The following is a 12,292-nucleotide window of genomic DNA, read 5'->3' as shown; positions in this document are numbered from 1 at the left end:
GAGCGTGGGGTGTCATGTTCGAAAACTATAAAACTCGCCGCCATTGAAGTGTGGAAATGCGGGACTGGAAAAGCACGCTACCAGGCTGTTCACAATGCGTCCATTGATTTTGCGTCTCGTTTGGCTTCTGCTTCTCGCGGCAGTAGCTGCAGAGAAGGGCCTCGATGGCTGGCTGCGGTATGCTCCCGTTCGATGCGACGAACGATGTCAACGCAATCTGCCATCTCGCGTCGTGACGTTCACCAACAACCAGTCCAACCCGGTATTCACTGCCGCCCAGGAATTGAAGACGGGGCTGCATGATATAGTTGGAAAAGAGCTCCCCATTGCGCGTTCAAAATGCGATTCTCGCTCTTCACTTGTGGTGGCTACTCTTGAAGAATACCGGAAAGCATGCAACAAACTCTCGGACATTCCGACACTAGAGGAGGATGGTTTCTGGTTGAGAGCGCAGGGCGACAGCGTCCAAATTATCGGCCAGAACGCGCGCGGTGCATTATACGGTGCCTTCGAATACATTTCGCTGCTCGGCCAAGGAAACTTCTCCGACGTGGATTACTCAACTAGTCCTCATGCTCCGATCCGATGGGTGAACCAGTGGGATAACATGGACGGAAGTATAGAACGGGGCTACGCTGGCCCATCTATCTTCTTTTCGGAAGGCCGAATAGTTGAGAACATGGATCGCGTCAAACAATACGCTCGGCTTCTAGCTTCGATCCGAATTAATGCCATTGTCGTGAACAACGTGAACGCTAACGCCACACTCCTCACGCCAGCCAACATGAAAGGGCTGACGCGCATTGCCGACGTCTTCCGACCGTACGGAATCCAAATCGGAGTCTCGCTCAATTTCGCCTCTCCGGATACGCTGGGTGGTCTGGGCACATATGATCCCTTGGATCCGAAGGTCATTTCCTGGTGGCAAGACATCACCGATCGCTTGTATGAGCATGTCCCTGACCTGGCCGGGTACGTAGTAAAGGCGAGCTCCGAGGGTCAGCCCGGTCCAGATACATACAATCGAACGTTAGCAGAAGGGGCCAACCTCTTCGCGCGGACTTTGCAGCCGTATGGTGGCATACTCATGTTCCGTGCCTTCGTTTATGATCACCACCTGACGGAAGACAGTTGGACTAATGACAGAGCCAACGCGCAAATCGAGTTCTTCAAGGAGCTCGACGGGAAGTTTGAAGACAATGTCGTTCTTCAGATAAAGTATGGACCCATTGATTTCCAAGTGCGCGAGCCCGTGTCTCCGCTGTTCGCCAATATGTACCACACCAACATGGCTATCGAGCTACAGGTCACGCAGGAGTATCTCGGCCAACAGTGTCATCTTGTCTATCTTGCTCCGCTATGGAAAGAAATATTGGACTTTGACTTACGCGTGGACCAGAAGCCATCTCCTGTCCGAGACATCGTGTCAGGACAGCACTTCAAGCGGCCGCTCGGAGGGTGGGCTGCTGTGGTGAATGTCGGCACAAACAACACCTGGCTAGGAAGCCATCTGGCCATGTCCAATTTGTATGCCTACGGTCGTCTAGCATGGAGCCCTACAGATGATTCCGTCGAAATCCTAGAAGACTGGACGCGTCTGACATTTGGGCAAGATCGCCGTGTTCTGAACACGATCACGGAATTGTCAATGGCTTCATGGCCGGCATACGAGAACTATAGTGGAAACCTGGGCGTTCAGACCCTAACCGACATCCTCTACACCCACTATGGGCCCAATCCCGGCTCACAGGATGGTAATGGCTGGGGACAGTGGACACGTGCTAACAGCCACTCCATCGGCATGGACCGTACCGTGAAGAATGGAACGCGAAACGCGGGCCAATATCCGAAGGAAATTGCGGAAATGTACGAGGAGATAGAAACGACCCCCGATGATCTGCTCCTCTGGTTCCACCATGTCCCCTACTCGCATCGTCTGCATTCTGGGAAAACTGTGATTCAGCATTTCTACGACGCACACTACGATGGCGCCGAAACCGCTCAGACCTTTGTTCCCAAATGGGAGGCGCTGAAGGGGCGCATTGACAAGCAACGATACGAGGAGGTGCGTCATCGGTTGATCTACCAGGCGGGCCATTCGATCGTCTGGCGCGATGCAATCAATAACTTCTACTACAACCTGTCCGGCATCGAGGACCAAGAGGGTCGAGTACGCCATCACCCATGGCGTGTGGAAGCCGAAGATATGACTCTGAATGGATACACCAAATACACGGTTCATCCGTACGAGACCGCCTCAAATGCAACCGCCATCGTCACGGCGACCAACTCCACCACGGGAACCGCTTCGACGAAGTTGAAATTCCCATCTGGCACTTATGATCTGGGGATCAACTACTATGATCTATATGGTGGACAATCTGAATGGACGGTGTATTTGAACAAGCGCGTTGTCGGGAAATGGCGAGGAGACGCCGAGGATACCCTGGGACACACGCCGTCGATCTATTTGGATGGTCATTCGGCGATACGGATCACCTTCCGGGATGTCAAGGTCGAAAAGGGGGACGTGTTGAAGATTGTCGGTCAAGCGGATGGTGTTGAGCCGGCGCCGTTGGATTATGTGGTGTTGCTCCCTGAGGGCGTGGTGGATTAGTCTGCCATATTGTCGGGTTATCAGCTTCTGGCTATTCCCCTGGTAAAGATCCTTGAGTATAGATTATTGCTGGACTAAATAAATCAATTCGCGAATTGTAAGAGCATATTTATGTATGCAGCAAGGTGAATGTAGGCCATAATGACCAGCCACCCCGAAGTTATACCATAAAGCTGAATGCAAGTGGGCATGAGGATCCGTACCAGCTCGTTCATTCTAAGGACTAACTTTGTGATCATCTATATCTCAACAATATAACTAATTCATGCACTACTCAGCTTGCTTGCGACTTCACCCATACTCCTCATCAACTCTAGCACATCCTCTTCCGTCAATCGCACATTCGTACAACAAATCCGTAACGCTAAAACACCATTCACCCTAACTGTCATGACAGCCGCCGTGTTTGTATCGAGCAAAATCCGTGAGATATCCTTATTCATCTTCTCCAGCTTCTCATCCTGTCCCTTACGCTGTGTCGGATTATATCTGAATGTGATAATCCCCAACGACGCTGGAGTGATGATTTCCCACCCATGCATTGCCTCCAGCTTCAGCTGAATCAACCCCACAAGGTCCATTCCATGATCAATCAATTGTCCAATCCTCTCAGTTCCTAAAACACGCAATGTGAACCACAAACTCATGGCCCGAGACGGACGCGTCAATTCCACCCCCATATCCCAGAGCTCGGGTTCGTCTTCCTTGACGCGAGATGTATGATCCATGAAAGAAGACTGAGCGTGGAAGCTGGAGACGAGATGCGACTTGTCTCGGACGAGGAGCATGCCACACCCATAGGTCTGGAAGAGAAGCTTATGCGCGTCCCAGGATACGCTGTCTGCGGTGCTGAGCTGCGTGGCTAGACTCGACCTGTTGAGCGAGAAGGAGAGCGAGGCGCCGTAGGCTCCGTCGATGTGGAGCCAGAGAGACTCCCTTTGGGCGATCTCGGAGATGGTGGCAAGGGGATCGATTAACCCGGTTTCCGTGTACCCGAATGTAGCAATGACGAGGAAGGGGATTAGACCGTTTCGCTTGTCGTTTTGGATGAGGTGCTTGAGGCAGTCGGAGTTTAAGCGACCGAAATTGTCCGAGTCCACGGTACGGACTTGGTTGCTATGGAATCCCAGGATTCGAGCTGCTTTAAAGACTGAATAATGCGCTTGACGCGCGATGTAGATCACACCCTTGGAATAATTCTGCCATTCTAGCTTCTGGTCCCGAGCTGCTGTCATAGCCATCATGTTTGCGATTGATCCGCCGGAGACAAAGAGTCCGCCTGCTGTGGATGAGAAGCGGATTCTAGATGAAAACCATTTGATCAATTCTGTTTCAACGGCACAAGGGCCAGCGGCCGTAAGCGAGCCACTGCAATGGGCATTGAACGCGGAAACAATGACATCCCCAAGCCATGTAAGTGGCGTGACATTTGCCGGAGTGAAGGAGAAGAAGCCGGTATGGTTGGTTCGCGACCGGTGGTCGAAGATAGCATGGGCCTCCTGAATAACAGTGGATATTGGTCGAGGGATATCCGGTGTGCTGAGGCTTCTGATATCAGCGATATCTTGCTGAGTGGACTTTTTGATGATGGGTTCGTCAAGATCTGGTGTAGTGACACGCCGCAGGCCTTGTAAGATACACATCAGACCAATCCATTGATCTTCCACTTCGCTTTCAATATCGCGCACAGGACTTGTAGGCTTGGGGATTCTATGGATCGAGATCCCATCAACTTGAGCAGGGCTGATTTCACCCATGATGGTCGCTGCCTATCGGGCAATTCGGGATTGAGGAAATCCCCGAGCTTTCACCGAGACTGTTCCTATCTCAAGAGGTATAGATGTACACTGCAAAAAAATATAACAAAGGGAAACCTAGCGCAGCAGTGAGATTAAGTACTACTCCAGATCCTGAATTGATACCTGCGGTCGTGAGCACGCCAGGCTGAGTGATCTCCGCGGGACAACCAAGGAAGGATGTCTTCTTATACGTCGGAAATCAAGTCGCAGCGAAGAAATCATCAATGACAGTTTTCGGGGATTGTGCCTAGCTCCAGAGTCACCATGTCCACTCGTGGTATCCAATGACGAGCGAAACCCAGGCTCTGCGTGTCGAATAACCTCTTGCCCGATCAGGCAAACAACGGCTTCGGGAAAACCATGGTCGGCGGGATAACGTCATAAGACCGGAATGGAAGAGACCTCCGGTGAAAGATCTTGGTTTCCCTACAAGATCAAATCCCGCTCGTTTCGATTCCAGCTCCGATTAACGGATGGCCTGTGTCTCGGGGATGGGGTTGAGGAAGGGGGAGAAAGGAGAAAGCCGAGGCTATCGGTCATATGCATTTCGACACCTGGGCGCCTTGACACCTTGATACCTTGGCACCTGAGGCAGTAGAATAATGTATGCATAACCCTATAACTGACATCAGCCGAGTTATGCCACTGTGGCTGAGATTATACGCTCCCTTAAGGCGCTAGAGACTTGGTATACTAACTATTAAGAGGAAAACAGATAAGCTGGACACTGACAAGGGTCCGCCGCCGCTACTTCGGCGCGATGGATTCGACGATTACCATGCTAAACACAGTTTCTGCCTCTGTGACTCATCCCTCAAATATCACCATTCTCTGTTCTTGTATCGGAAAAGGCGCATTATCCGCAAGAAAACGAGAAAAAAAATTCAAGATCTACAAGATTTTGGCAGTATGTCCTCCGAACATGGCCTGTCCATTATCAAGGCCACCCCGGACCATGTTCCATTCATCCAATCCATGGTTACCGCGGCGTACTCGAAATACATCCCTCGAATCGGCAAGCCCCCTGCTCCTATGGCGGCAAATTACTACGAGCTTTTGAATACACGAGAAATATTCGTCTTGGAACGCCTCGAAGACCATACAATTGTTGGTTCCATCGTTCTCCGCGCAGACAGCGACACCAACTCAGTCAGCATTAATAACCTTGTCGTTGACCCCGAGACACAGGGCAAGGGGTATGGGAGGCTACTGATGAATTTCGCCGAGGATCTGGCAAAGGAAAGGGGCTATGAGGCGATGACACTGTTCACCAATATCAAGATGTATGAAAACCTGGCGCTTTATCCGAAACTCGGGTTCGTTGAGATAGATCGGCGAGAGGAGGATGGGTATGAGAGAGTGTTCTTTCGAAAAGACATAGGTGGAAATTCATGAGTGGCTATGTGAGATACCTATGGGCGGTGTGAATATCCAAAGAGAGCTATGTGCAGACAGGGCATGAGAATCAGTCAGATTTATCCTTCGCAAAGCGTCCCGTAAATTGTCGGATCTTTTTGCCCCAAATAAAGACCGGGATACCCAGGGCCCCTAGAAATCCTGTCAATGCGGCAAACGTTCCAAATGTACCGTCGTACCCATGCAGTTCAACAAACGGTGCCGTTCCATAACTCGTACCAAAAGAGATGATGCCTCGGAAGGCGCAAATAATGACCAGCAAAGGCCCTGCTCGGGCAGGATAACTGTCCAGTAAGTAGGTAATGGCCACGATATTTGCTCCGACGAAGCAGAAATAGTACGCAGCAACTCCCCAGACATAGGTGAACCAGTGGTACTGGTATGGATTTGCGGCAGCCGCACCGTAGAGGGCGGATGTAAAAACACCCACAACGATGGGGATAATCAGAGGAATGATTCGAACTTCTGGCTCGTGCATCCCGCCGTTGCGTCTAGCGAAATATTTGATCAAGTAGTCGGACCCGTGGCCTAGAAGAGGGAGCGCCGCAATTGCGACCACGATCTGTCCACAATTCACGTAGCTCGCGCTGCTGTTAGGCCAGTTATATGGCGGGCTTGATACGATGGTGCTGTACGTGGTTCCGATGGCAATATTCACGCCGATTGTGAGACCATTTAGGAGAAGGGCCCAGAGGACGTTTGGGAAAAGAAGCAGTTCAAAAGTTTGCTAGTCATCATTAGCGAAGATCTTCGGCGCTGGGAAAAATAAGCACATACTCTCAGCACTTCCCACACTTTGTTCCATTCTGGTTTGCCAATCCAAAGGCGAAGGTCGGATTTGAATGTGCGCGGTGCATACCGGGTGTTGTCCAAGGGTGGTCGCTCTGTGCAGACGCCATCGGAGTCTGTCTTCTGGAAACTTCCCATAGAGTTCTTTCGGGCGTCATCGCCAGAGGACGTGTCCTCCTGGTAAGAAGCAAGCGACCGGTCGTATTTAGTTTCAGGAAGAAATAGAAAAGCAACAATCAGAAGTAGACCTGCCAAAGCTGCTCCGAGCCCGTACCACCATTCTGGAGTTACGGCCCCGGCAATAGGCCCGGCGAAAAGTACCCATACTGAAGTCAGACTGACTTGAATAGCTTGTTGGCCCATGAGAGCTTTACTGCGCTCATGGAGAAAGTATATCTCCTAGACATGCTCAGAACAAGGTGAGTAACTGCTCTGATCAACTATGTCGGGTTGGTTTACCTGGGTTATCATGGGAACCAAGGCCTCGCTCTGTCCAGCGGCCAGGCCAACAACCATTCGGGAGGCGAGATGCCATTCGTAGTTCTTCGCTGTTGCGCAGAGAACAGCACCAACCACCAGAACCACGGTAGAGCCGAGAAGAACAATGCGACGCCCAATTCCGATGGCAAGAGGCATTCCGATGAGGTTGCCGATTCCCCTACATTACGGTCAGCACGTTATGCCTTCTCTGCGTGCCGAGAAGACTTTACATGAACAGCGTCGGATAAGTCATCAAATGTGTAATATCGTCGTACCCCTTTCCCACCGCTTCATATTCAGGTATATAAAAGCCGAGTAGGCCACCGAATCCGGAGACAAGGGCGAGACCAAGAGTGGAGACTAGCTTGTTAGCATAACGTCTACGAGAGTTGGGAGATCTCGAGCTTACAAACTGATATCACAATGAGAACAACAGTCTTCTGCCAGCGTGGCATATTCAAAGGATCTAAGACCAGGTCAGTCTTGTTAATGATGGTGAGCCGTATTCACAGGTATTGACCGCGTGGATCTGCCGTTGGGGTGGGAATGTAGACAATTGCTCCTTCTGTCAACTTCACCGTTCCCATGGCTTTTTGATTCTGTTTGGCTCCTCCAAGCGCTTCAATCTCCTCCACATGGCCGACGGAGGCTTTATCGCCGTCTGGCATGATGGATGGAAATTCAACACGGATAAGTCAATCGACGACAAAATGTAATGAAAAGACGATAGGCGTCCTGATGAATCGTCCGGAACACTGCACATCCAGCAGGTTAAATACATAGAAGATGGCATTGATGTCCGGCCGATGGTGTTGGCAGTCGATGATAAGAAGATGCCTAGAGCCCCATATTACCCCGGACTGGGTCTTCAGCATCCACACTAAGCTGCTCGGTCACTAACTCGAAGCCTAAACCCCCGCTCCGAAGGGCGCTTGTGACTCGGGGGCTACCGAGCGCCACCTCCACAATATTCTTCTTTATTGCTGTAGAGAGCAGTATCCAAGCATATCGGAATGTGGACGAAAGAAATTGACCTGTTGTTCAACACGTGGTGTCTCCCTGCTCTAACGCCAAAGTGTAGCCCATGATGTATGTTCCAGGATTGTCTAAATGTCATATGTTTGAGGATGAAGATGGATGTTTAGATTCATGTTAAGAACACTGAAGATATTCAAAAACTAAGTTCCATTCTAACTCTGACCCAGTCAACAATAAGTACACGTAATTACATCAAACATCAATTCTAGTAATCCTTAACACCAGCCAAGCGAAGCACGGTATCGGTCCTCTCGGGCTTCTCAAATGGCTCGGTCCGGTACTTGTGACACACCTCTCCGTTCCGCATAGGCTTTTCACTGGCAGGACGAATATTGCTAGATCACGTTATTTTCTGTCAAAAGACTGGACAGAAGGAAACATACCAGTGCGGCCAGTGGGTGGTGCCCATAAAATTCTCGAAGCAATACTTCTTCAATTCCAATGCTTTGGGAGTGGCGAACCGTTTTGGGGTCATGCAGATGTACTGAACATGACGAATTTGATCGCCCTCGGGTAGACAAGCGTAATGCATGGTGCGTGAGTCCCAGAGCACAAAGTCACCGGGCTCCATGTTTATCTTCACCAGCTCGCATCCCCGGTCTTGGAACCATTTCAGGTCTTTGTCGTGAAACAGGAAAAGATCCATGTACTTGAGCTCTGGGGGTGGGGCATCCTCGTGGTCGTATTGCTCACGCTTCTGGGCGAAGAATTCATCGAACAGCTTGGCCGATCCTTTCATGAGCATGAGACCGCCGTCTTTCGGACCGTTCGGTGCGAAGTTAAGCAGCCCTTGGACGGCTTGCATTCTGCAGGTTGTTAGTGGCATGTGGGGGGAGGTGCTGCCGAGGGATGGATAATTCGTACCCTTTTCGGTCTGGGTTCTGGTCGCAATGCGGCCAAGGGCTCCAGTTTAGATCCTTGCGGCGGGGCATGGAGATGTTCAGCCCGTCAAACGAGCAAAGAAGCTCCTTGGTCTCCCATAGCTTCTCAAAGATCTCCACAACGGCAGGCTCGGAGCGAGCCTCCCATGCCATCTTCTCATGAGTGGAGCCGTAGGCGAAGTACATGCTAGAGCTTGTTAATTGCATGCCGGACTAGAGAAAGGGAGAGACGCTTACCCTCCTTTGAAACTAACGGGCAGATGTTCCGCCGTCCAGGTACTTTCGTCGTTTTCATCAAATCCCAGTTCAAAGTTCTTCAGCCACTGGATCTGCTTGTCGCAGTAGTACTTCGCGCGTTCCGGGCTGATCACATTCTTGATGACGACACAACCGTTCTTATGGAACTCATCGCGCCAATCGCCGTATGTGCGGCTGCTGAAGTCAACGAGGTCTTTGATGGTGTAAGATTCGTTGGTGGCCGCGGCCAATTCTTGGACAGTGGTGGTTGACATAGTAGAAGAAGAGGGTTTAGTATTGGCGTCTGCTTTTTTTTTCTTCTGGTTTCTGTTTGTTCTGTTGCTTGGATGAGGTCTGATGCTGTCCATCTGTCGGGGAACTCAAAGTTCACTTAAGTAAACACCCCACAAGATGGAGGAACGACCCCGGTCTGATCGAAGCCTTTTCGGCGGCATCAATGCTGGCCGAGGGAGCTCGGAGGCCCCCGAAGTGTGGGAGAGTCTGGGGGAGACCAACGCTAAGGTCCAGTAGGCCCCGAAGGTTCGGGCGCTAATTGCCCGAGGGGGTGGAGGTCGACATCCGATCGCAGACGAGGACTGTGTGATCTCCACGGCTTGGCTTCGGAGGAAGAAATCAGCTGTAGCTCTGTTATTGTCATTTAAATCAGTTGAAATACCGAACTAACATGAAGAATAATAGAAGCATCAGTATTACTTGCGGTATCTCGAGCACATCAATTCCCATTGTTCATCATGCCTCCTCCCGTCCAATCCGCCTACAAACGCATCAAAGCGCCCAAGCTTGGCGAGAATGGCTTCTCTGGGTTCCAGCCGGGAAAGACCGAAGTCCTTCCGAGCGGATGGAACGGATTCAATGCGAAACCGTTGAAGAGCCCAATTCGCGTTGACCACGATGTCGAGATTGTCGTGCGTGACGGCTGTCGACTCTACGCGGACATCTACCGACCGGCCGACCAGACGGGCAAAATTCCGGCCGTGTTGAGCTGGTCATTCTATGGCAAGAAGTACAGCGCGCTGGACATGCTCCCCATGTGTACATGGAACTGCTGTGTTCCGCGGTCCGATCTCAGCGGTCTCGAAAAGTTCGAGGGCCTGGATCCCCAGACCTGGTGTCCACAAGGGTATGCCATCGTGAGCGTCGATACCCGTGGCGCAGGCAATAGCGACGGGCTCATAAACGTCATGGGCTCCCAGGACGCTGAGGATGGATACGACGTCGTGGAAGCGATCGCTGCTATGGACTGGTGCAATGGGTCCATCGGTATGGCCGGTAATTCAGCGCTGGCAATTTCGCAATGGTTCATTGCCTCACAGCAGCCCCCATCGCTAAAGGCCATCGCACCATGGGAAGGATCTGGCGATATCTATCGTGAACAGTTCTGTCGTGGCGGCTGGTTTTCGATGAGCAATTTCGACCTGATCACGAATGAGATCGTCCGTGGACCCGAGGGTTCCGGAATAGAGGACTTTGAGGAGATGTACCGTCGGTCGCCAGTCTCAAGTGCCTTCTGGGAAGACAAGAGAGCCGAGATTTCAAAAGTACAGTGTCCAGTTTATATCCGCGGATCGGATGTCAGCTCGATTCACACGATGGGATCCGTTCGCGCGTGGTTGGAGCTGCCGCACGAGCAGAAATGGATTCGCTGGGGCAGTAAACAAGAGTGGTACGAGCTCTACTCATGTCCTGACTCTATGGATGAACTTTCTTTGTTTTTCGATCGCTACCTGAAGGGCGTCCAGAACGAGTGGGAAAAGACACCGAGGGTTCGGTGGTCAGCGCTGCAGTTTGGCGATCGGGAGGCTATTGACGATATTGTTCTCGGTGACTTCCCAGTGCCTAACACTGAGTACCGCAAACTCTTTCTTTCAAATGATCAACTCGGCTCTAATCCAGCATCTGACTATCACACGGTATCTTACAATTCCGAGGACACTTCCAGCTTCGCCGAATTCTCCTACACTTTCGACAAACCATCCCGACTCATTGGGTTACCCAAAGCTGTCTTATACATGTCCTGTGAGGATCGAGATGACTTCGTCGTGTTCGTTATTCTGCGGAAGAAGGACAAAGATGGCAAGCCTCTCATGCACTTGAACTTTCCCATCCATGCGACTCCAGTCGACGCCATCGATGAGATTCCGAAGGCCGACCAGGCGAGCCTTAATCTCCACCTGGGATCGATGGGCGTTCTGAGGGCGTCCCATCGCGCATTCGATGAATCCAAGAGTATTCATCCACAATTCCCATTCCATCCGCACACAAAACAGGAGAAGGTGAACCCAGGCACCATTGTGAAATTGGAGATTGGTATCTGGGCAATGGGCGTTGACTTTGACGCTGGTGAATCGATAAGCCTGCGGGTAAGTTTCCTTCGTCTATGGAAGGGGCGCTGAAGCATGGATACTGTACTAATTTTCGCAGGTCTCTGGTCAATTTCCCAGTATCGCAGAATATAAGACCTGGTCGAAGCCGCGCCCGGAACATGAGTTGAATAAGGGGAAGCATGTGGTTCACTGTGGCGGGGACTATCCCAGCTGTCTCATCTTGCCATTTACCTAACTGTTCATTGGAACATAATTGCTGCACTAGGCAATGTGCTAATGTTACTGCAATGCTTGAAGACTATTTGTACTTAGAACTTCCATTTTACCTTATTTTACACAGCAAATGAAAGCTTTCGTAACAATCTATCTCTATTATGTTATGGCCTTTTGCAGTGCTTTAGTAAATACCGCACGAAAGATGACTTCGTCAAGCTGGGTTCTGTCTTGTCTGATCATGCGAAGAGATATAGTACACTGGAATTGCTGTGGCCTATTTATCTATATACACTTTAAACGCGCCCGGCAGAGTACCCTTCTCATGAATAATCTCAGTATGTGAGTCTTCACAATCTACTTTCAATTGCCGACCGAGTCTCGAGAGATGATTGAAGCGTCCAGTACACAATCGATGCCAATGGCCTTTTCACGAGAGTGTTCGCGCCAGCTCTGAATAGCCTACCAGTTGCAAAT

General features: G+C 50.8%; 6 protein-coding genes across 6 annotated transcripts; 3 read left to right on the top strand and 3 right to left on the bottom strand.

The window, feature by feature from the left end:
- Positions 1-94: 94 nt before the first annotated feature.
- aguA (alpha-glucuronidase) lies at positions 95-2,617 on the top strand (the record flags this gene model as incomplete). The annotated part of the gene is made up of 1 exon (XM_046084525.1): positions 95-2,617. The coding sequence occupies one exon, from the start codon at positions 95-97 to the stop codon at positions 2,615-2,617; it is 2,523 nt and encodes an 840-aa protein (XP_045940488.1).
- Positions 2,618-2,807: 190 nt separating this feature from the next.
- On the bottom strand, positions 2,808-4,810 carry LDX57_002878 (pyridoxal phosphate-dependent decarboxylase family protein). The gene has a single exon (XM_046084524.1). The coding sequence runs from the start codon at positions 4,372-4,374 to the stop codon at positions 2,881-2,883; it is 1,494 nt and encodes a 497-aa protein (XP_045940487.1). The 5' UTR covers positions 4,375-4,810; the 3' UTR covers positions 2,808-2,880.
- Positions 4,811-5,325: 515 nt separating this feature from the next.
- Positions 5,326-5,811, top strand: LDX57_002877 (GNAT family N-acetyltransferase; the record flags this gene model as incomplete). The annotated part of the gene is made up of 1 exon (XM_046084523.1): positions 5,326-5,811. The coding sequence occupies one exon, from the start codon at positions 5,326-5,328 to the stop codon at positions 5,809-5,811; it is 486 nt and encodes a 161-aa protein (XP_045940486.1).
- A 70-nt stretch (positions 5,812-5,881) lies between these two features.
- On the bottom strand, positions 5,882-7,769 carry LDX57_002876 (uncharacterized protein; the record flags this gene model as incomplete). Its single annotated transcript, XM_046084522.1, has 6 exons — positions 5,882-6,559; positions 6,610-7,020; positions 7,081-7,279; positions 7,332-7,461; positions 7,511-7,567; positions 7,622-7,769. 6 exons carry the CDS (start codon positions 7,767-7,769, stop codon positions 5,882-5,884), a joined length of 1,623 nt encoding a protein of 540 aa, XP_045940485.1.
- A 575-nt stretch (positions 7,770-8,344) lies between these two features.
- On the bottom strand, positions 8,345-9,532 carry LDX57_002875 (uncharacterized protein; the record flags this gene model as incomplete). The annotated part of the gene is made up of 4 exons (XM_046084521.1): positions 8,345-8,474; positions 8,523-8,945; positions 9,004-9,207; positions 9,258-9,532. The coding sequence occupies 4 exons, from the start codon at positions 9,530-9,532 to the stop codon at positions 8,345-8,347; spliced, it is 1,032 nt and encodes a 343-aa protein (XP_045940484.1).
- Positions 9,533-10,009: 477 nt separating this feature from the next.
- LDX57_002874 (CocE/NonD family hydrolase) lies at positions 10,010-11,837 on the top strand (the record flags this gene model as incomplete). Its single annotated transcript, XM_046084520.1, has 2 exons — positions 10,010-11,638; positions 11,700-11,837. 2 exons carry the CDS (start codon positions 10,010-10,012, stop codon positions 11,835-11,837), a joined length of 1,767 nt encoding a protein of 588 aa, XP_045940483.1.
- Positions 11,838-12,292: the final 455 nt, after the last annotated feature.

This window comes from Aspergillus melleus, assembly GCF_016097325.1.
Source record: "Aspergillus melleus strain CBS 546.65 chromosome Unknown contig2, whole genome shotgun sequence".
NCBI classification, from domain to species: domain Eukaryota; kingdom Fungi; phylum Ascomycota; class Eurotiomycetes; order Eurotiales; family Aspergillaceae; genus Aspergillus; species Aspergillus melleus.
The sequence above is the reverse complement of the archived record's forward strand: the minus strand, read 5'-3'. Positions and strand labels throughout refer to the sequence as shown.